General features: G+C 38.5%; 1 protein-coding gene across 7 annotated transcripts in view; it reads right to left on the bottom strand.

Annotated features, from left to right (window-relative positions):
• Nucleotides 1–19,434, bottom strand: part of LOC125125319 (L-lactate dehydrogenase C chain) — a 59,767-nt gene that overhangs the window by 3,079 nt on the left and 37,254 nt on the right. For 4 of the 7 annotated variants that reach the window (XM_047776162.1, XM_047776164.1, XM_047776161.1 and 1 more), the window contains 3 exons: nt 17,932–18,105; nt 16,622–16,739; nt 3,494–3,617 (listed from right to left, as the gene is read on the bottom strand). In XM_047776162.1, the coding sequence (XP_047632118.1) occupies nt 3,494–3,617; nt 16,622–16,739; nt 17,932–18,105 (416 nt within the window). The remainder of the gene's footprint in view (nt 1–3,493; nt 3,618–16,621; nt 16,740–17,931; nt 18,106–19,434) is intronic. The other 3 variants (XM_047776167.1, XM_047776165.1, XM_047776163.1) reach the window with 2 other exon arrangements.

Genomic DNA, 19,434 nt, shown 5'->3' on the forward strand with positions numbered 1-19,434 from the left:
ATTTTTAGTTTTTATAAATATTTCTTAAATTTTTTTTTTTTGTCTTTTTAGGGCCACACTCACAGCATATGGAGGTTCCCAGACTAGGAATCAAATCAGAGCTATAGCTGTCGGCCTATGCCACAGCCATAGCAATGCAGGATCCAAGCTTTGTCTGCGAGCTACATCACAGCTCACAGCAATGCCGTATTCTTAATCCGCTGAGTGAGGCCAGGGATCGAACCTGCGTCCTCATTGATGCTAGTCAGATAGTTTCCACTAAGCCACAACAGGAACTCCTCTTAAATTCTTTATTACTCATTTTTTTTGTAATTTATTCAATTGTATGTTGATAACATTTAAGGGTGAAGATCCTGAATCTGTCTATGACCCTTTGGCAGAAGGTCAAACCCATTTTCAACATGTGTGTGTACAAACCAAAATCACCTACATCTATCTATCTCTCTGTCTTTCTCTCTTCCCCCTCTCCTTTTAACACTCCTCAAGTTAAACCCAAACCGGATGAATTCAGATCTACTTTCTCCTTTTCTGTGCTCAGATCCCTACAGAAAACCACATAAAAAAAGCTGATCTTTAACTTACGTCAAAATTAATGCTTACTACCTCAAATAAACATCCACCTGAGAGTAATTCTGCCTTTATTTTTGTCAATTGTATTTCTATCTACAAAGATGATTCCAAATCTTCTCAAACATCTGACTTTTCTATACCTCCCCTGACTCAGTAGATGATTTTATCTCCTTTCACTGAAAAGATTGAAGTCATCAGATGCTTCCAATGCCAAACTTAGAGATCTACACGATTCACTACCTATCTCCTCTTTGTTGTCCCCTATTAAAACACTCTCTCTTAGGAGTTCCCGTCATGGCGCAGTGGTTACCGAACCCGACTAGGAACCATGAGGTTGCAGGTTCAGTCCCTGCCCTTGCTCCGTGGGTTGGGGGTCCGGCGTTGCCGTGGGCTGTGGTGTAGGTTGCGGGCAGGGCTCGGATCCCGCATTGCTGTGGCTCTGGTATAGGCCGGCAGCTACAGCTCCGATTCAACCCCTAGCCTGGGAACCTCCATATGCCGCAGGTTTGGCCCCAAAAAAGGCAAAAAGACAAAAAAAAACAAAAACAAACAAGCAAAAAAACACTCTCTCCTTTCTAGGGCTAATACTTTCACCCATGCTCTGGATCCCACCCTCTGTGCTTATTATTTCTATCTTCAATATCTTCTTTACCATCAACATCTTATTTTTTGATGAGAAATGTAAGATTTTTTAATAAAGTATAGTTGACTTACAATGTTGTAAACATCTTATCTTTAAAACAAACAAACAAAAAATTGCCTTGCCCTGAGTTTCCTCTCCAATTACTGCTCCCTTTCCTTAAATTCACAGCCAACTTACCTCAAAACGGCTTTTACACTGCTTTAATTTCTCCAGTCTACTTAAGAGGTTCTTAGCTGGAGGTGATTTTGTCTCCCAAGGGACATTAAGTAATATCTGGAGACAATTTTTGATTGTCAAACTGGTGTGCTACGGGCATCTAATGAATAGAAGCCATGGATGCTGCTAAGATCCCATAGCCCCAATAATGACCAATTATCTGGCCCAAAAGTCAATAGGGCCAAAGTTATGAAAACCCTGGTGTACTCCAATCAGAGACTTTTTCACATCCTATTACTTTATTAAACATCTCCTGCTAAGGTTATCAGTGACCTCTGTCACTTTATCCTCCTGGCATTTTTAACCCCGTATTTTATATGACTTCACATCAAATCAACAACAGAAAACCAATTCTTTCAACTTTAAGGCATCCTCTTTTCTTTTGGTTAACATAATTCCACGTTCTCTTGGTTTTTCTTTAACTCTGGCCACCATCATGGACTCACACTATAAACGCAGCTTTTAAATACTGAAATTCCTCAAAACCCAATCTCAATCTGTTTTCTCATTTTATACTGTCTCTTCAGGTAAGCTCACTGAAATTTCATGGCTTCAGTTACCATGTATAAGGGATACCTATTTCTTTGCCTGTCCAATATCTCTTCCTCTTCTTTTTTTATATAACAGAACCTCTATTTTCCTTTTGGAATTTCCTCTCCCACAAATTAATAGTATCACAGCAATGGATAATGATCCCAGAAAGGCCAATTATCAAGAAACTAATATGGGTAAAGGAAGAGGCAGTTTCCTAATATTATGGGCTCTAAGCCTGCAGATGCTAGGAGCCATCTTTGATACTCCATGGGAAAAGTCCACATGAGACAAGACCCAATAAGAATGAACAGATGAGCCAAGATCCTGGAAAGAAAAGATAGCTCTAATGATAGAGTTTGAGCACCTAGTACAGGCGTCCTTGGCATTTCAGTTATATGAGCCAATACATTATCTTTTTGCTTATGCTAGTTTGAGTTGGCTTCTGTGGCTTTTAACCAAAAGTCCCAATAACTCCAATCCAAAACTCTTTTAATGAATTCCAGAAGCTTGTACCCAACTGCTTATTTCCTCCCAGATACTGCAAAGGCATCTTCAAATTCGATTTATTCTCTCCCTAACTGCAAACATGATTTTCAAAAACCTGATTTTTTTTTTTTGCCCTTCTTCATTTCATTTTCATTTGCCCTTCTCATTGGATTTATCACACACCCAATGTGCAAAACAGAAACCTAAGAATGCTCTTTATCTCCCACATTTCTCACTTCCTTCCATTATCAAGACCTATGAATTTTATCTTCTAAATACAGGGTATCTCAAATTTGACTCCTTCTCTTCCACCTCTACCACTACCATCCTCTCTATTCTGAGCTATTGCACAGCCTTTTCCCCCAGTTTACCTATATCCATTCTGTCCCCTTCAAGTCTATTCTACCCATCACAGACGAGGAATCTTTATAACAAAAAACCTGTAAAGACCAGTCCCTTTCTTTAGTCCCTTTGGTCTTAAGGTAAGGACCCAAACCCTTTGTAAAGCTTTCAGTGGCGTTACTCCACTTACTTCCTCCAGTCTTATCATGCACTTCCCTTTGCTCCTTTTGCTCTGTGCATTTCAACAACTGGGTTTGTTTGTTTGTTTGTTTGTTTGTTTTTTCAGATCTCAAGTGCCCCACACTTACATCTACCTCAAGTCCTGAGCACATGTGTTCCCTCTGCTTGGAATATTAGTCCTGGGCTTCCAAATTAACTTGTACTCATTATTCAGATTAGGTCACATTTATTTCCTTAGGAAAAGCCCCCTTGCTCCCTTCCTGGAGGACTTATATTCTTGTCTTGTATACTCTCAGGAACTTTTGTCATTTGTCATCATAGCACTTAACACACCATGTTATTTATATTTATTCTTGTAATTGTTAATTATTAAGTTCCTTTCTTTCATTGAACTCTATGAGGTCAGGGCCTCTATTTTGTTCACCAGTATATTCTCAACATTCTATATGATGCCTGGCACATAGTAAGGATTCAGCAATATTAAAAGAAAGATGATTAAGTGAAGATTCTATTTAAGCCTACCTTAACCATAGTAGAAACTGGATGCACTCTTCTAAGATTTTTCAAAATTGATCCTACCAGATCTGTCACAGACAGTCCAATAGCCCAAGAGGTATACCCCTTCAGCTTGATAATCTCATAGGCACTACAGTTGTGGAAAGTAAAAAATCAAATTCAGGAAAAGGTGATTCAGTGAGAACAGAATATGTTTCAAGCATCCCTAAAGCAACCTACGTGTCAATGCTACTCAAAATTTATTCAGAGATCTCTTCTTGAAAGTAAGAATAGGCAAGAAAAATTTCTATATTATTCTAATAAACTTCATTATTCACATTAAATAATAATTAATTCCCCCTTTGTTTATCATAAAGGTAAAATACTAGGTCATCTGTGCCACTCGAAATGAAACTAGTTTTGGATTTTTTGCATTGTTGCTTAAGTATCCAAACATATAATCTGATCACCTTGGAAGCAAGCATATATTTCTAATCACTTAAAATTGTTACAAGGGGGCCAATGTAACTTTAAACTTTATATAAGTCAAGTTACATATTTTTTTTTTTACAGCTGCACCCATGGCGTATGAAAGTTCCCAGGCTAGGGGTAGAATCAGAGTTGCAGCAGCAGGCCTATGCCACAGCCACAGCCACACCAGATCTGAGCCACATCTGTGACCTACACTGCAGCAGATCCTTAACCCACTGAGCCACATCAGGAACTCCACCAAGTTACATATTTGTCCTAAAGAATATATCACTAAACCAATAATACATGGAACTGTGGGGAATTGTTCATGATACATTTTTTCAAAGGAAAATAGCATGGTCCTAAAATATTATGTAATTTCTTATCTCCAGCTTATTCAAAAATACATTTTATAGGAAATTTAGAATTGTATAAATCCACCAAATTATTAATAGTGAATATTTCTGAGTTACAGGCTTACAGGGAATATTACCTTCTTTATGCTTATGAATGTTCTTATTTTCTACAATAAATATGTATTTTACTTTTGCATTGCCACCAACAGTACTCACTATTCTTATGGCCTCAGGTTTGGATTGATGGTCAAACTCGAAGGACAAAGAAATTTTAACTCAGCACTGAATTCATATATTTTCTTTTTTGGCTGCATCCATGGCATACAAAAGTTCCCAGGCCAGGTGTCAAATCCAAGCCACAGCTGCAACCTACTACACATCTGCACCAATGCCACAGCCTTAACCCACAGCGCCGGCCTGGGGATCAAACCAGTGCCTCTACAGAGACAAGCCAGATCATTATCCCACCGTGCCACAGTGGGAACTCCCAGAACTGAGTTTATATAGTTTTGAGAAAAGTATCCACAAGAAGCACAGAATATACAGCATGATTATTTGTATCAGGATGTCTTGCAACTACCTAGGCATAGTGTAAAGGCTCTGGAACTGCATACAACACACTCAGTTGCAAAAGATAAGACTGTAAATGGACCAGCTCAACACAGGAAATTTGGCCCTAGGCTATTTATTGTGGTGTCTTGTGATCTGACGAGGGCAAATCCAAAACCAGGGCACTAGCCATAAAGACTAGTATCAAAATTAAGATTAACTTTCAGACTCTCAATTTAATATAACCAAGACTCTGTGGGGTAAGTAAAAGGTAAGGGAGGAAGGCTTTGCCTAGCAATTGGTTGGTGGTGTATGAGTTGAAGAAAGCTCAGCAGTAGGTAACTGGCGACAAATCTTTACCAGTGGAATCTGGATGACAGATTTATCCTCTCTGGAATTAATAAATGACTTGAGAAAGAGAAGAGGATTGAGAAGAAAACTGCTGAAAACATAATCCTTAGCTGTTATTAACCATTCTAATGAAATTAAAACGGCTGGTGTAAAAGGAAAGGATAACAAACAACCAGAGACTCCATAGGCATCTGGGACAGACCTGACTGTGATTCTTGGAGGATCTCCTGGGAAACAGGGGAGACTGAGGCTCATTGTGGGGTTAGGACATTGGAGGCAAAGGTCTTGGAAATAATCACCAGTGTGAACTCCTCTAGAGGTGGCCATTTTGGAAAAATTTGGCACTACCAATCAGGGCTGAGAAGCCCAGGCCAAACAACAAACTGGGTGGGAAGAGAGGAGCACCCATCCACAAAGACCCCTCCAGGCACACAGCCACCTCTAATCACACCCAGAGACAAAGCCCCACCAGAGGGATAAGAATCAGCTCCACCTACCAGCAGGCAGGCACCAGTCCCTCCCATCAATCAGGAAGCCTGCAGCAAGGTCCCATACCAACTTCAGCCACAAGGGAGGCAGACATCAGAAGCAAGAGAGACTACAACATTATTGTCTGCAAAAAAGAGACCACTCAAAAATCCACACAAAATGAAAGAGCAGAGAATTATGACTCAAATAAGGGAACAAGAAAAAAACCCAGAAAAACAGCTAAGTGAGCTGGAGATAACTAACCTCCATGAAAAAAGACTAGACTAATGATAGTAAAGATGATTCAAGATCTTGGAAATAAACTGGAGGCAAAGACTGATAAATTACAACAAACAGTGAGCAAAGAACAGAAGATTTAAGGGTTAAGCAAACAGAGATGGAAAATACAATAACTGCAATTTAAAAATTCACTAGAAGGAACCAATAGCAGAATACAGGAGGTAGAAGAACAAATAAGTGAGGTGTAAAACAGACTGGTGGAAATCACAGACATGGTACAGAAAAGAGAAGAAATATTGAAAAGAAATGAAGACCATCTAAGAGAACTCTGGGACAAGGTTAAATGCACCAATATCCACATTATAGGGGTGCCAGAAGGGGAAGAGGGAGAGAAAGGGTCAGAGAAAACATCTGAAGAGATAACAGTCAAATATTACCCTAACATGGGAAGGAATCACTCACTCAAATTCAGGAAGCACAGGTACTATGTAAAATAAACCATAGGAGGAACACCCCAAGACACATATTAATCAAACTGACCAAAATTAAAGACAAAGAGAAAATGTTGAAACCAGTTAGGGAAAAGAAACAAGTAACATACAAGGAAACCCCAATAAGGTTATCAGCTGTTTTTTTAGCAGTAACTCTGCAAGCCAGAAGGGAGTGGCACTATATACTTAAAAGTGATGTAAGGAAAAAAACTGCCAACCAAGATTACTCTACCCAGCAAGCCTCTCATTCAGATTTGAAAGAGAAATCAAAAGATTTACAGACAAGCAAAAGCTAAGAGAATTCAGCATCACTAAACCACCTTTTTAACAAATACTAACAGAACTGCTCTAGGTGGAAAAGAAAAGGCTACAATTAGAAACAAAAATTAGCACTAGGAACTATTATCTAGTCACTTATGATGGAGCATGATAATGTGAGAAAAAAGAATGTATAATGTATGTATGATTGGATCACCTTGTTGACAATAGAAAATTGACAGAACACTGCAAACCAGCTGTAATGGAAAAAAATTAAAATCACTATAAAAGAAAAATATATTACAAATGACAACGTTCACCAGTAAAAGCACACATATAGTAAAGGTAGGAAATCATCCACACAAAATACACTACCCAAACACAGAAATCACGAGAAGAGGAGGGTACAAATGCGGGATACTGGAGATGTGCTGGAGACCAAAAATTTTAAACGATCTTGTGTGTGTGTGTGTTGTGTGTGTGTGTGTGTATATGTATACATATATATGTATATAGAGAGAGAGTCCTATATCAAAACTTCATGGTAATTACAAATGAAAAATAAAATAGATATGCCCACACAAATAAGAAAAAGCAATCCAAACACAACACTAAAGACAGTCATCAAACTACAAGACGGAGTTCCCATCATAGCTCAGCAGAAACAAATCTGACCAGTATCCATGAGGATTCAGGTTTGATCCCTGGCCTTGCTCAGTGGGTGAAGGAAATGGCGTTGCTGTGAGCTGTGGTGTAGGTCAGATGCAGCTCGATGCAGCTCTGGTTTTGCTGTGGCTGGCATAGGCCAGTGGCTACAGCTCTGATTGACCCTTAGCCTGGGAACTTCCATATGTCACAGGTGTGGCCCTAAAAATCAAAAAAGAAAGAAAGAAAGAAAAAAGAAAAAAAGGGGTGGGGAGAAAAAAAAATCCACAAGAGAAGAAGGGAAGAAAAAAGACCAACAAAAGCAAATCAAAATGATTAATAAAATGGCAATAATAACACACATATCAATAATTACCTTAAATGTAAATGGACTAAATGCCCCAACCAAAAGACACAGACTGGCTGAATGGATACAAAACCAAGACCCATATATATGCTGTCTTCAAGAGACCCACCTCAGTTCTAGGGACACATATAAATTGAAAGTGAGAGGATGGAAGAAAAAATTCCATGGAAATGGTAATCAAAAGAAAGCAAGAGTATCAATACTCATTAAGACAAAATAGACCTTCAAATAAAGAATATTAGAGGAGACAAAGAAGGACATTGTGTAATGATCGAAATATCAATCCAAGAAAAAGATAAAACAATTGTAAATATGTATGCACCCAACATAGGATCACCTCAATAAATAAGGCATCTGCTAACAACCTGAAAAGGAGAAATTGACAATAACACAGTAATAGTGAGGGACTTTAACACCCCACCAGCAATGGAAAGATCAGACAGGAAGTGAACAAGGCAATGTGGGCCTTAAATGATGCATTAGACCAGATGGACTTAATAAATATTTATAGAACATTCCATCCAAAAGCCACTTGACACAAGTGCACATACAACATTCTCTAGGATTGATCATATTCCAGACCACCAGTCAAGCCTCGGTGAATTTAAAAAACAGAAGCATGGAGTTCCTGTTGTGACTCAGTGGTTAACGAATCCGACTAGCAACCATGAGGTTGCAGGTTTGATCCCTGGCCTTGCTCAGTGGGTTAAGGATCCAGCGTTGCCATGAGCTGTGGTATAGGTCACAGACGTGGCTTAGATCCTGAGTTGCTGTGGCTATGGTATAGACCAGCGGCTACAGCTCCAATTTGACCCCTAGCCTGGGAACCTCCATATGCCATGGAACGGCCCAAGAAATGGCAAAAAGACAAAAAAAACAAACAAACAAAAAAAACCCCGAAGCATACCAAGCATGTTTTCCAACCACAATGCTATATGACTGGACATCAACAACAAGAAAAAAAACTGCAAAAAACCACAAACATGTGAAGACTAAGCAACATGTTACTGTACAACCAATGGATCAATCATAAAGATCAGAGCAGAAAAAAATAGAAATGAAGAAAACCACAGAAAAGATCAATGAAACTAAAACCTGGTTCTTTGAAGAGTTCCTGTTGTGGCACAGTGGAAATGAATCCGACTAGGAACCATGAGGTTGTGGGTTCAATCCCTGGCCTCACTCAGGGGTTAAGGATCCAGTGTTGCTGTGAGCTGTGGTGTAGGTTGCAGATGTGGCTCAGATCTGTTGTTGCTGTGGCTATGGTATAGGCCAGGGGCTACAGCTCCAATTTGACCCCTAACCTGGGAACCTCCATGTGCCATGAGTGCAGTCCTAAAAAAAAAACAGAAAACAAAACAAAACAAAACTCAAACAGATGCCAAAAAAGCTTTTGACAAAATCCAACACCCATTTCTGAATTAAAAAAAAAAAAACCCTCCAGAAAGTGGGCATAGAAGGAACCTACCTCAGCATAATAAAGGTGATATATGACCCCCCCCCCCAAAAAAAAAAGCTAACATCATTCTCAGTGGTGCAATGGTGAAAACTTTAAAGAATTCCCACTAAGGTCAAGAACAAGACAAGTAAGTTCTGCTCTCACCAATACGATTCAACATAGCTTTGAAAGTCCTAGACATGGCAATCACAGAGAAAAAAAAATAAAATAACTATCACCTAGAAAATCCTAAAGATGCTACCAGAAAACTCATCAATGAATTTAGTAAAGTTGCAGGATACAAAATTAATACACAGAAATTTTTTTTTATAATTTTTTTTAATTTTCCCACTGTACAGCAAGGAGGTCAGGTTATCCTTACATGTACATTACAATTATATTTTTTCCCCCACCCTTTGTTCTGTTGCAACATGAGCATCTAGACAAAGTTCTCAATGCTATTCAGCAGGATCTCCTTGCTAATCTATTCTAAGTTGTGTCTGATAAGCCCAAGCTCCCGATCCCTCCCACTCCCCCCCCTCCCCCTCCCATCAGGCAGCCACAAGTCTCTTCTCCAAGTCCATGATTTTCTTTTCTGAGGAGATGTTCATTTGTGCTGGATATTAGATTCCAGTTATAAGTGATATCATATGGTATTTGTCTTTGTCTTTCTGGCTCATTTCACTCAGTATGAGATTCTCTAGCTCCATCCATGTTGCTGCAAATGGCATTATGTCATTCCTTTTTATGGCTGAGTAGTATTCCATTGTGTATATATACCACTTCTTCCGAATCCAATCATCTGTCGATGGACACTTGGGTTGTTTCCATGTCTTGGCTATTGTGAGTAGTGCCGCAATGAACATGCGGGTGCACGTGTCTCTTTAAGTAGAGTTTTGTCCGGATAGATGCCCAAGAGTGGGATTGCGGGGTCATATGGAAGTTCTATGTATAGATTTCTAAGGTATCTCCAAACTGTTCTCCATAGTGGCTGTACCAGTTGACATTCCCACCAACAGTGTAGGAGGGTTCCCTTTTCTCCACAGCCCCTCCAGCACTTGTTATTTGTGGATTTATTAATGATGGCCATTCTGACTGGTAATACACAGAAATTGACTTCATTTCTATATACTAATAATCAAAGATTAGAAAGAAAAATTAGGGAAACAATCCCATTTACCATCACATCAAAAAGAATAAAATACCTAGAATAAACCTACCTAAAGAGACAAAAGACTCTGAAAACTATAAGATACTGATGAAAAAAATCAAAGATGACACAGAAAGATATACCATGCTCCGGGATTGGAAGAATCAATATTGTCAAAATGACTACACTATGTAAGGCAATCTACAGACTCAAAGCAATCCCCAACAAATTACCAATGGCATTTTTTCACAGAACTAGAACAAAATATTTTAAGGTTTGTTTGGAAGCACAAAAGACCCAGAATAGCCAAAGTCATGGAGGAAAAAAAAAATGGAGCTGGAGGAAGCAGGTTCCCAGGCTTCAGACTATACTACAAAGCTACAGTCATCAAAATAGTATGGTACTGGTAAAACAGAAATATAGATCAGTGGAACAAGATAAAAAGCCAAGAATTAAACCCACTCTTCTATGGTCAACTAATCTATGACAAAAGATGGAAGAATATACAGTAAAGTCCTTTCAATAAGTGATGCTGAGAAAACTGGACAGCTACCTGTGAAAGAATGAAATTAGAACACTCCCTAATACCATACACAAAAATAAACTCAAAATGGATTAAAGACCTACATATAAAACTGGAAAGTATAAAACTCTTCTAGGAAAACACAGACCACTCTCTGACATAAATTACAGCAGTATCTCTCAGATACACCTCCTAGAGTAGTAACAATAAAAACAAAAATAAACAAATGGGACCTAATCAAACTTAAAAGTTTTTGTACAACAAAGGAAACCCTAAACAAAATGAAAAGACAACCCACAGAATGGAGAAAAATTGCAAATGAAGCAACTGATAAGGGATTAATCTCCAAAATACATAAACACCTCCTGAAGCCCAATACCAAAAAAACAAACTACCCCATCAAAAAATGGACAGAAGATCTAAAGACAATTCTCTAAAGAAGACATATAGATGGCCAAAAAACACATGAAAAGATGTTCAACATCACTAATTATTAGAGAAATGCAACAAATCAAAACTACTATGAGGTGCCACATTACACCAGCCACAATGGCCATCATCAAAACTCTACAAACAATAAATGCTGGTGAGGGTGTGGAGAAAAAGGAACACTCTTGTTGGTAAAAAAGTAAATTGGTGCAACAACTATGGAAAACAGTAGGGCAATTCTTCAAAAAACTAAAAATAGAATTACCATTTGATCCAGCAATCCCACACCTGGGCATCTATCCAGAGAAAACTATGACTCAAAAAGATGCATGTACCCCAGTGCTCATTGCAGCACTATATACAATTGCCAGGACATGGAAGAAACCTAAATGTCCATTGACATAGGAGTGGATAAATAAGATGTGGTACATATACACAATGGAACATTAGTCATAAAAGGGAATGAAATAATGCATTTGCAGCAACATGGATGGACCTAGAAATTATCATGCTAAGTGAAGTTAGTCAGGCAGTGAGACACCAACATCTTATGTTATCACTTACATATGGAATCTAAAAAAAGTACACAAATTGGGAGTTCCGTCATGGCTCAGTGGTTAACGAATCCGACTAGGAACCATGAGGTTGCAGGTTCGATCCCTGGCCTCACTCACTGGGTTAAGGATCTGGCATTGCTGTCAGCTGTGGTATAGGTCGCAGACACAGCTCGGATTCTGCGTTGCTGTGGCTCTGGCGTAGGTTGGTGGCTACAGCTCCAATACTGGGAACCTCCATATGCCATGGGTGCGGCCCTAGAAAAGGCAAAAAAATAAATAAATAAAATAAAATAAAAAAATTTTGAAAGTACACATGAACTTACTTGCAGAACAGAAACTGACTCACAGACTTTGAAAAACTTATGGTTACCATAGAAGACGGGTTGGGAAGGTAGTGGTAGGCTGGGGATTTGGGATTGGCAATGTCATAAAATTAGATTGTGGTGATGGTTATACAACTATACATATAATAAAATTCACTGAGTAAAAAAATAAACATTCAAAAAATTTTTTCATTAATAAAGTGGCAATAGTTTTGCCTAAATAAATAAATAAAAGTGAAAGAAAAATTAAGACAGTGCTAAAGAAATAAAAGTTAAGGGAGTTTATCACTAGACTTGCCCTGCAAGGAATATTCAAGGCAGTCCTGCACAGTGAAATAAATAGTAACAAGAAGCCATATGAAAAAAATAAAAATCTCAATAAAGGTAAATGCGTAAGAAATTATAAAAGTATAAACAATTGTTTATACTTCCATTTTTTGTTTTCTGCATAATTTAAGAGACAAATATATTTTTTATAAATTAGTCAAGGAATTCTCTTGTGGTGCAGCAGGTATAGGATCTGGTGCTGTCACTGCAGCAGCTTGGGTCACTGCTGTGGTGCAGGTTTGACCCGTGGCTCAGAAACTTCCACATACCACAGACGTGGCCAAAAAGAAAAAAAAAATTAGTCTAAAAGCTAGTATTACTGTGAGTTTGGTATGTAACTCTCATTTTCTAATTTAAGAAATAATTGCCCTTAAAAGAATTATTAACTTATGTTTTGCGGGACACTGTGCATAAAGATGCAATTTGTGACATCAACAATGAAAAAGGGAGCTTCCACTGTGTTACATGGGTTAAGAATCCAGCTGTAGTAGTTCAGGTCAATGCAGAGGAGAGGGTTCAATCCCTGGTCCAACACAGTGGGTTAAGGATCTGGAGGTGCCACAGCTGAAATGTAGGTCGAAACTGCAACTTGTATTTCAATCCCTGGCCCAAGAACTCCCCCAGCCAAAAAAAATTAAAAAGGGTGAGGACAGAACTATGAAGAAGTAGAGGTGTTGTATATTACTGAAGTTAAGCCGGTAGAAATTCAAATAAGAGTATTATAACTTTAGGATGCTAAAGGAAATCCCCCATGGCAACCAAAATGAAAGCAATTATAATAGCTGTAGAATACACACAAAAGAAAATAAGGAATTTAAATATTTCACTATAAAAAATCAACTAAACACAAAGGACAGTAATCCAGGAAATAAGGAACAAAAAGCTCTAAGGAATATAAAAAGAGAAATAGCATAATGACAGAAGACCCTTCTTATCAGTAATTAAACCCTCCAATCAAATGACAAAGATTGAAGGAGTTCTCTGGTAGCCTAGCAGTTAAGGATCTGGCACTGTCACGGCTATGGCTCTGGTCGCTGCTGCGGCAAAACTCAATCCCTGGCCTGAGAATTTCCTCATGCCACGGGAACAGCACAACCAACAACAGCAACAGAAGACAGAATGACAGAATGGATAAAAACACATGATCCAGGAGTTCCCATTGTGGCTCAGCGGGTTAAGAACCTAACTAGTACCCATGAGGTTGCTGGGTCAATTCCTGGCCTTGCTCAGTGGGTTAAGGATCCAGCATTGCCATGAGCTGTGGTTAGGTCACAAACATGGCTCGGATCCTGTGTTACTGTGGCTGTGGCAGCAGCTCTGATTTGACCCCTAGCCTGAGAACCTCCATATGTCTCCAGTGTGGCCCTTAAAAAAAATGGGCAAAATGGAGTTCCTTGGTGGCAAGTTAAGGATCCAGCACTGTCACTGCTGTGGCTCTGCTTACTGCTGGGGCACGCATTCAATCCCTGGCCTGGGAACATCTGCAGGCCATGGGTTTGGCCATAAAAAAAAAAAAAGAAAGAAAGAAAGAAAGAAAGAAAGAAATGAGCAAAAGACTTAAAAAGACACTTTTCCTAAGAAAGATATACAGGTGGCCCATAAGCATGTGAAAAAATGCTCAACATCACTAAGCAAGGAAATGCAAATCAAAACTACAATGACACCACCTTATAGCCATTAGAATGGCTACTATCAAAAAGAAAATAACATGTGTTGGTAAGGATGTGGAGAAACTGGAACCCCTGTACACCACTGGTAGGTAGAAATGTTAAATGGTGTAGTAACGTGAGGAATGGTGGTTCTTCAAAAAGGTATACATAGAATTAACATATGATACAGCAGTTCCACTTCTGGGTATACATCCAAAAATATTGAAAGCAGGTTCTCAAGATTTCTATACACCCATGCTCACATCAGCATTATTCACAATAGCTAAAGCATGGAAGTAGCCAGAGTCTACTGACAGATAAATGGATAAGCAACATGTATATTTACATACAGTGGAATATTGTTAGGCCTTAAAAAGTAAGGAAACTCTGACATATGCTATAACATGAATGAACTTTAAGAACATTATGCTAAGTGAAATAAACCAGTCACAAAAAGACAATGATCCCATTTATATGAGATACTTAGAGTAGTCAAAATCATAGAAATGTAAAGCAGAATGGTGGTTGCCAGGGCCTGGGGGAGAGGAGGTAATGGAAAGGGACTGTTTTATAGATATACAGTTTCAGTCTTACATTATGAAAAAGTTATGAGATAGAGGTTGATGATGGTTTTATAACCATTTATAACCATGCATTTCAAATGATTAATATGGTAAGTTTTATGTTGTGTGTATGTCTTTGGCTGTGCCCCTGGCATGTGGAAGTTCCCAGGCCAGAGACTGAACCAATGCCACAGCTGCACCTCAAGCCACACCAGTGACAACGCCAGGTCCTTAACCCACTGTGCCACCAGGGAACTCTCATGTTTATTTTATCACAATAAAAAAACAGGAAAAAAGAAAATACATAAGTTATTTAAGATAAATGTGCAATAGAAACCATAATAGAACAAGGTTATCAGAATTGCATATTATGTTAACTCTTCATTTGTATACTGCACCAGGTCTAGAAGACTGGAAGCAAGTATGCAGATCCTGAAGGCTATGTGACAACAACTGTATTAAAAATTGTTGGGAAACAAAGGCAGTGGCTCTCCTGTGCTTGGGTAGTCTGCCCTCATCCTTTGGTCTTTTTTTTTTTTTTTTTTTGCTATTTCTTGGGCCGCTCCCGCGGCATATGGAGATTCCCAGGCTAGGGGTCCAATCGGAGCTGTAGCCACCAGCCTACGCCAGAGCCACAGCAACGCAGGATCCGAGCTGCGTCTGCAACCTACACCACAGCTCACGGCAACGCTGGATCATTAACCCACTGAGCAAGGGCAGGGACCGAACCCGCCACCTCATGGTTCCTAGTCGGATTCGTTAACCACTGCGCCACGACGGGAACTCCTGCCCTCATCCTTTGCAACTGAGTATGTCTCAAGTAGTGATAGCACCTGGAAGCCATACCTGAGCATTTGTAATACCTTTGAACAAAATGCCAATATCCATACTGTATTTTCTGTCCAGAATCCTTTCATTAAGCTAGATAAACTTAACACTATATTAAAGCCTATGTACTCTTAGTATGATAGTCTGAGTTCCAGACCACTATTGGGCCTCATGTATTTATTTTATTCCTTGTAAATTGTAAAATTGGCCATTTAAACCATTTTAAGCATACAGTTCAATGGCATTACATACATGAACAATGTTGTACCACTACTACCACCATCCTCTCCAGAACTTTCTCACGTTCCCAAACTAAAACTCTATACGTACTAAAGTGGTCATGCACTTTTATGATCAGAAAATAATTTATTTTTTAAACTGAAAGACCTGGAGAGACTAAAACTAAACCATAATTACTTTTTTTTTTATTATATTGTGTGCCTTTCTAGTCCCTGCACTAATTCTTATAGATTTTTGTAGGGTTGATATCATAAATATAGGCTCAGTACACTTGCAGCTTTTGTAGATTTAATATTCCAGTTTCAAATATCTAAAAATGATTTCTAAATTCTGTAACTTCTACTAATATTTATCATGGCTGAAGCATGAAGAAGAATCATGTGTGCTGTTTAGGAGGTGTCTACAGAGTCAGACACTTCATTTATAAATATAACTTCTAACCTGTATCAGTTTCATGTTTCTTTTCATCAAATCTTTTGATAAACAATCAGTTATAGGTATCATTCTAAGCATGCTAAGTGCACTAAATCATTTACTCTTCGTAACAGTCCTTCCAGGTAGGCTCTATTACAATTCTCATTTTAAATACGAGGAAACTGAGCTTTTGATATTTTAAATAACCTCCCAACATCATACTGCTAATAAATGGTGAAGCCAGAAAAAAGCTGGGCAACCTGGTTCCAAAGTCCATGCTCCTAATCACTATGCTGTATTGCCCTCAAACACATTTGAGTTCTTATGAATAAGTATATTTTCATATTTGAAAAATGCCCCTGCCAAAGAAAGCTATGCATTACATAAGTTTGAATTAGAGGATTTTTCAGAATGTTATTTATTTCACAAAAAGCAAGGATCAAGTTATATACTTTTTGTCTATAAAATTTGTTAAAATTGATTTTTAAGGCATTAAGAAAGTGAACGAGTACTGTTACCTTCCAATAACTTGTTTATGGATATTTTTCCACTGGTCCTTGTCTGAATCAGTTCCTAACTTAGGATCAAGAGTCTTCAGAGCAACACCAGCAACATTTACTCCACTCCATAAAGGCACTAAAAGAAACAAATCTCAGAATCAACTTTTCTTCCCTGTATTACATCAGTTGTTCAAGGTCAGTGGGGTTTTTTTTTTTTTTTAATATAATCACATTACTACCTTACACCATACATAAAAATAAACTTCAAATAGACAAAAGAGGGAAATGTAAAAAATAAAATTATAAAGTATTAGAATATAGTAAATTTATTTGTAATTGTGTGGTAAGGAGGTGTTTTAAAGCAAGATACAGAGAATCTACAAAGAAAATAATCTATAAGAAATGATACATAATTATAAAGAGGAACAAGAGCAAAAAATTAATACATTTTATTAAACTATACATGGTTAAAAATAAAATCATAGAGGGTTCCTGCTGTGGTGCAGTGGGTTAAGGACCCAACATTGCCATAGCTGTGGCAAATGTTGAAGCGGCAGCTCAGATTCAATACCTGACCTGGAAACTTCCATAAACCATAGGTGCAGCCAAAAATAAATTAAAAAATAAAAATAGGAGTTCCCGTAGTGGCGCAGTGGAAACAAATCCAACTAGGAACCATGAAGTTGCAGGTTTGATCCCTGGCCTCACTCAGTGGGTTAAGGATCTGGCGTTGCTGTGAGCTGTGGTGTATGTAGGCTGGCAGCTGTAGCTCTGCTTAGACCTCTAGCCTGGGGACCTCCATATGCCATGGGTGCGGCCCTAAAAAGACTAAAAAGAAAAAATTTTATGGCCACCCCCACAGTATGTGGAAGTTCTCAGGCCAGGGACTGAATCCAAGCCAGAGCTGCTAGGGCAACACCACTGGATACTTTAATCCACTATCCCGGCTGGGGAATGGAACCTGAACCTCAACAGCAACCCAAGCCACTGCAGTTGGATTCTTAACCTAATGTGCCATGGCAGGAACTCCAGAAAAAAAAGACTTAAAACAAGCATTATTAAAGATAAGAATTGCAAGGAGTTCCCACCATGGCTCAGTGGGTTAATGATCAGGCTCATCTCTGCGGCGCTGCTGGTTCAATCCCCAGCCTGTTGCAGTGGATGAAATATAAACTCATTATTATTATTATATAATCACAATTCTTATCTTTTTTTTTTCCTTTTTTGCAACACCAGCAGCATACTGAAGTTCCCAGGCCAGGGACTGAATCCAAGCTGCATCTGTGATCTACCATTAATCTGTATTCTGATAATGAGTTTATACTTACCACTAGAATCACCATGTTCTCCAATAATCCAACCATGACAGCTTGTGGGATGTACACCCAATTTCTTTCCAATTAGGTAACGGAAACGGGCAGAGTCTAGATTACAACCACTTCCAATTACACGAGTTGCAGGTAAGCCGCTTAACTTCCAAACAACATAGGTCAAAACATCCACTAGGAAGAAAAACTTCTTGTTAGAAAAAGATTCATAGCAACTTCCTTTTACAATTTGATTTTCTATATAGATAGTTATCTTAGAGTCAAATACAGATTCACTGCAGAGTTCAAAATGAAGCAAATCAACAAAGCAATGTGGATAATCTCTCAGATGGGTTTTGTTTGTTTGTTTATTTTTGGCTTTTTTTTTTTTTTTTTTTAGGTCCACACTCAACAGCATATGGAAGTTCCTAGGCTAGGGGTCAAATCAGAGCTGCAGCTGCCGGCCTACACCCCAGCCACAGCAGCACCAGATTCGAGCTGCATCTGTAACCTACGCCATAGCTCCACAGCAATGCTGGATCCTTAACCCACTGAGCGAGGCCAGGGATTGAACCCACATCCTCATGGATACTTGTCAGGTTCATTACCGTTCAGCCACAACTGGAACTCCTCAGACTGGGCTTTTTTTTTTTTTTTTTTTTTTTTTTTAAGATTTTCATTTTTTCTGTTCTAGTTGGTTTACAATGTTATGTCAATTTCCACTGTACAGCAAAGTGACTCAGTCATACATATATATATACATTCTTTTTCTCACATTATCCTCCATCATGTTCCATCAGATGGGTTTTTAAAAATTGAACTATTCACTATCAGAATTTGAAAACAAAAAATTCTTTTTTGAAATAATATATGTGTCTCTCTGTATATTTTTTCAACAAAAAATTATCAGGGATGAAACAAAATAAGGAAATACGGATTATACAAAAGGAAAAAAAGCAATCAATAGAAACTGTCCCTGAAGCCTAGACTTAAACAACTTACCTATCTTCAAGTCCACTGATTATTTCTTTTGCCTTCTCTATCTGCTATTGAGCCCCACTAGTTAATTTTAACTTCTATCAACTTTTTAACTTCAGAATTTTCATTCAGTTTTTAAAAAATAATTTATACCTATTTATTAATATTCTCTATTTAGTGAGACTGATGTCTCATATTTCTTTTAGTTCTTCAGGCATGGTTTGCTTTAGTTGTTTAAACACAGTTAAAATAGTTGATTTAAAGTATTTGTTAGGAGTTCCTGTCGTGGCTCAGTGGCTAATGAATCCGACTGGGAACCATGAGGTTGCAGGTTCAATCCCTGGCCTTGCTCAGTGGGTTAAGGATCTGGCATTGCCGCAAGCTGTGGTGTAGGTGGCAGATGTGGCTTGGATCCTGCATTGCTGTGGCTCTAGCGTAGGCCGGTGGCTACAGCTCCAATTCGACCCCTAGCCTGGGAACCTCCATATGACACGGGAGCGGCCCTAGAAAAGGTAAAAAGACCAAAAAAAAAAAAAAGTATTTGTT

The sequence above is a fragment of the Phacochoerus africanus genome, chromosome 4 (genome assembly GCF_016906955.1).
Source record: "Phacochoerus africanus isolate WHEZ1 chromosome 4, ROS_Pafr_v1, whole genome shotgun sequence".
In the NCBI taxonomy this organism is placed as follows: domain Eukaryota; kingdom Metazoa; phylum Chordata; class Mammalia; order Artiodactyla; family Suidae; genus Phacochoerus; species Phacochoerus africanus.